At 66.6% G+C, this 4,067-nt stretch overlaps 1 protein-coding gene across 3 annotated transcripts in view; it reads right to left on the bottom strand.

The window, feature by feature from the left end:
* Positions 1–1,439: 1,439 nt before the first annotated feature.
* The window catches only part of STAB1 (stabilin 1), a 52,326-nt gene continuing 49,698 nt past the window's right edge, over positions 1,440–4,067 (bottom strand). For 2 of the 3 annotated variants that reach the window (XM_046900195.1, XM_046900194.1), the window contains 10 exons: positions 3,708–3,852; positions 3,487–3,620; positions 3,026–3,191; positions 2,790–2,896; positions 2,594–2,713; positions 2,354–2,504; positions 2,141–2,260; positions 1,914–2,054; positions 1,653–1,805; positions 1,440–1,580 (listed from right to left, as the gene is read on the bottom strand). In XM_046900195.1, the coding sequence (XP_046756151.1) occupies positions 1,468–1,580; positions 1,653–1,805; positions 1,914–2,054; positions 2,141–2,260; positions 2,354–2,504; positions 2,594–2,713; positions 2,790–2,896; positions 3,026–3,191; positions 3,487–3,620; positions 3,708–3,852 (1,350 nt within the window). In that variant the 3' untranslated portion in view covers positions 1,440–1,467. The remainder of the gene's footprint in view (positions 1,581–1,652; positions 1,806–1,913; positions 2,055–2,140; positions 2,261–2,353; positions 2,505–2,593; positions 2,714–2,789; positions 2,897–3,025; positions 3,192–3,486; positions 3,621–3,707; positions 3,853–4,067) is intronic. The other variant, XM_046900193.1, reaches the window with a different exon arrangement.

Below are 4,067 nucleotides of genomic sequence, written 5' to 3'. Positions count from 1 at the left end.
TGTTGTGGGTGTAGACTGTGTGTTTGCTGCTCCCTGCTTTATGCCTAGAGGGGCACAGAAGCAGAGTCCTGAGCTGCTGGGGCTCGGGGAGCAGAACCCGTGTGAGCTGTGACTGGTGCTGGCTGCACGAGCCGTCCTTGGGGAGAAGGGCTGGGGCTGCCAGGTGCCTGCTGCTGGGGGCAGGGAGTAGGAGGGGACAGAGGAGGAGGAAAGGTGATGAACATAGAATCATAGAATTGCTCAGGTTGGAAAAGAGCTTCAAGATCATGAAGTCCAACCTCAGCCTAACCGTACTACCCCAGCTACCAACCCTCTGCTCAATCATGTCCTTGGGCACCACATCCAAACAGTTTGTAAACACATCCAGGGATGGTGACTCAACCACCTCCCTGGGCAGCCCATTCCAGTGCTTAACAACCCTTTCTGTAAAGAAGTGTTTCCTAATATCCAACCTAAACTTACCCTGGTGCAACTTGAGGCCATTTCCCTTGTCCTGTCAGCAGTGAGATCAGCCCTGCTCTGCTGCAATCACCTTTCAGGTACTGGCAGAGAGCAATAAGGTCTCCCCTCAGCCTCCTTTTCCCCAGACTAAACAGCCCCAGTTCCTTCAGTCTCTCCTCATAGGGTATATTCTCCAAACCCTTCCCCAGCCTTGTGCTGAAGCAGGTTTAAAGAAGGGCAACCTCAGTGTCCTTTCTGTGCTGAGGTGCCCGAAACTGAACACAGCACTTGAGATGAAGCCTCACCAGGGCTGAGTACAGGGGCAGGATGACTTCCCTCGTCCTGCTCACCACACCACTCCTGATCCAAGCCAGGATGCCATCAGCCGCCTTGGCCACCTGGGCACACCGCTGGCTCATATTCAGCCACCTGTCCATCCGGACACCAAGGTCCCTTTCCGTCAGGCAGCTTTCCAGCCACTCCTCCCCAAGCCTGGGGGGGACACCTGGGGTTGTTATGGCCAAAATGCAGGACCCGACACTTGGCCCCATTGAAAGCCCCATTGAAACTCATACAGTTAACCTTGGCCCATCGACCCACTCTATCCAGGTCCCTCTGTAGCGCCTTTCTCCTGTCAGGCAGATCAACACTCCCTCCCACCTTGGTGCCCTCTGCAGTTACTGAGGGTGCGCTCAATCCCCTCATCAAGACCGTTAATAAAGATGTTGAATAGAAGCGGCTCCAGTACCGAGCCCTGGGGGACACCGCTCGTGTCTGGCTGCCAACTGGATTTAACTCCATGGAGCACAACTCTGTGGGCCTGGCCATCCAGCTAGTGTTTCACCCAGCGGAGCATACGCCCGTCCAAACCGTGGGCAGCCAGAAGAAGGACGCTGCTCCCGGGAGTGAGGCCGCAGAGAGCTGTGGGGGCTGAGGGCGGGGGCAGCCGGCAGCTGCGGGCGGGAGGCCCGGTACTGGGAGCGGGGCCGGGGGGTGCCGTGGGAATGGGAGCCGCGGAGCCGAGCGCTACTGAGGCTGCGGGGCGGAGCTCTTTATTTGTCTGCGCCCGCGGGGCCGCGCCGCAGCCGGGTCCGTCACTGCAGGTCTCCGGGGCCCGCGGGATCCTGCAGCAGCGCGTCCTGCGGGGAGAGCGGCGTCAGCGCGGGGCGGTGGGGGCTGGAGGGGCGGGGCGGGGCGGGGGCGGCGCTCACGTGCAGCGGTTCGTAGTCGGAGGCGTGGCCGCCGTACAGCGGGTTGGGGATGGCGACCAAGCGGCGCTGGGGGCGGGCCCTGTCGGCGCGCGGCTCCGCCTTTCCTCGCGAGCGCTCCTCCTCCTCGGCGTCCTCGTCCTCGCGCAGGTCGGCCTGGAGGGGCGGGGTTGTGCTCAGCGCCGGCCCCGCCTCCCACCCCGCAACTCCGGGACCGGCCCGGGGCTCCGCTCCCCCCCCCCTCCCGCCCCGCAGCCACCGCACCTGCAGGTACCCGAACTGCCCGTCCCGTCGGCGCCGCTTCACGCAGTACGCGGTGCCCGCGGCGGCCGCCCCCGCCAGCGCCACGCACAGCGCCGCCACGGCCCCCGCGGCCGCGCCGGCAGCGCGCGTCCCTCCGCCCACCTGCGGGGAAGCGGAGCGTCACGGCGGGCGGGGGGGGGGGCGCGGGGGTCGAACGCTCCGCTCCGCTCCGCGCCTCCCTCACTCGCCTGCTCGAGCTGCGCCGCGGGCGGGGGCAGCCGCAGCGGCTCGGCGAGGGCGTGGATGACGCCGTTGGCGGCCGCGATGTCCCACTCCACGACGGCGGAGTCGTCGATCCCCGTGGTTTCCTGCGGCGGGCGAACAGAGCGGCAGAGGTCTCCTCGCGTTCCGGACCCGCGGCGCGGGCGGAAGGGGGGGAGGTGACCTCGCCGAGGTCGGACCTACGGAGCGCGCGGAGCCGTTGCCCGGCGGGAGGGCGGACACGCGGAGGTCGCGCCCCGCCCGGGACGGGACGGCGGTTCCCGCGGTGAGGTCGAAGCTGAAGAGCAGCAGAGCCGAGGCGTGCAGCTGCAGCTCCTCCCCGGACAGCGTCTGCGGGGAGCGGGCCGGGCTGGACGGAGCCGGGGCCGCACGGAGCCCCGCTGCCCCCCGGGAGCCGCGCCCGCCCCGCGGCCGCGTACCTCGTTCTCCGCGAAGCCAGAATTCACGGGGACAAAAAGCGTTTTGGGAGCGGAGTCGTCGGACAAATAGGTGAAAAACTCCAGCCCTTCTGCCGAGCCGTTGGCAAAAGCGAGCAGCAGCTGGAAAGGATCCCATCAGCACCGCGGGCAGCCCGGGCCGGCCCCGCCACGGCCCCGCTCCCGGCGCGTCGCTTACGGAGTAGAAGGTGGAGAAACGCGCGTCCTCGGCCAGCACGTCGGGCAGGCGGCCGCGGCACCACGTACCGTCCCCCACGAAGCCGTCGGGGCACACGCACGTCACGTCTGCAAGGGAACGCCGCGATGCGCCTCGCAGTGCCCCGGAGCCCCCTCCGGCTGCCCACGCCCCCCCTCCCTGTCCGGTGCGTCCCTCCCGGCATCGCCCCGGGGCAGCCCCGTGCCCGCGCCGCTCACCCTTCTCGCGGTAGCAGAAGGCGTCCCAGGTCTCGCTGAGGTTGTTGCGGGGGCCGTAATCCACGATGCCCACGTGGTTGGAGCCGCAGCTCGGGGTGGGGAAAGCCGTGGGGTAACCGGCGGTGCCGTTGTCCATCCACCCCACCAAGCACAGGTGGAACCCCATCTGCGGGGAAGCGGAGCATCGGGGCCCAGGGTCAGGATCTCTGCGATGGCTGTGCGGCCCCACATTGCAGCCTCCTGCCACCCAAACGGCTGAGGTGTTCCCCATCCCAGTGTCACCGCTGAGGCTCAGTTTTGTGACTGTGAGATGCTCCGCAGCTGCCCCAGACCCACTGCTGCGTGGGCCTCGCAAAGGGAAGGTGACGAAGGCCGCTGGAGGGCTGAGGAAGAGCCCAGCAGCACGGGCTACCTCCTGCCAGGTGCACAGAGCGTGGCCCATTGCCCCCACTGCTCCCCACCTGCTGCGCGGCCGCCAGCTGCTGGAATGTGGCCAGGGCGGCCCCCTCTGCAGCACACGCCTCCTGTGCCTGCACGTAGGTGAAGTCGTACTTCTTTCGGGGTGACTGCAGATGGAATACACCCATGGTCTTATCTGCAAAATGGAGGCACGGAGCGTCAGCACAGCGCCAACCCTGCGCCACCCCGGCCTGCACCCATCTGTGGCCCTGTGGGTGCTCACCATGGAAGTGCAGGTCGGTGCAGATGGCCTCCCGGTGGCATTGCCCATTGCTGTCCAGGCACCGGTCCGTAGGGGGCACGGCCTCCTCCAGGCACTGGATCCCATCACCGATGTAGCCCCTCTTGCACTCGCAGCGCCGCTTGTTCTGCAGCAGAGGAGGGACAGTGTTAGCCATCGTGCAAGCAGCAGCTGATGAGCTGCACTCCTGTGGACCCGGAGTGCTGCCACAGCTGTGCAGAACTGCAGCAGAGTGCGCGGCCTCCATGGGCCAGCGGCCTCTGTTCCAGCCCTGCATCCAGCTGCGTGGAAACTCCCAAAGCATTGCACAGATCGCCTCCAGCACAGTTGAGCTGCAGGGAT

This window comes from Gallus gallus, chromosome 12, assembly GCF_016699485.2.
Source record: "Gallus gallus isolate bGalGal1 chromosome 12, bGalGal1.mat.broiler.GRCg7b, whole genome shotgun sequence".
NCBI classification, from domain to species: Eukaryota; Metazoa; Chordata; class Aves; order Galliformes; family Phasianidae; genus Gallus; species Gallus gallus.
This window is presented reverse-complemented; position numbering and strand designations above follow the sequence as displayed.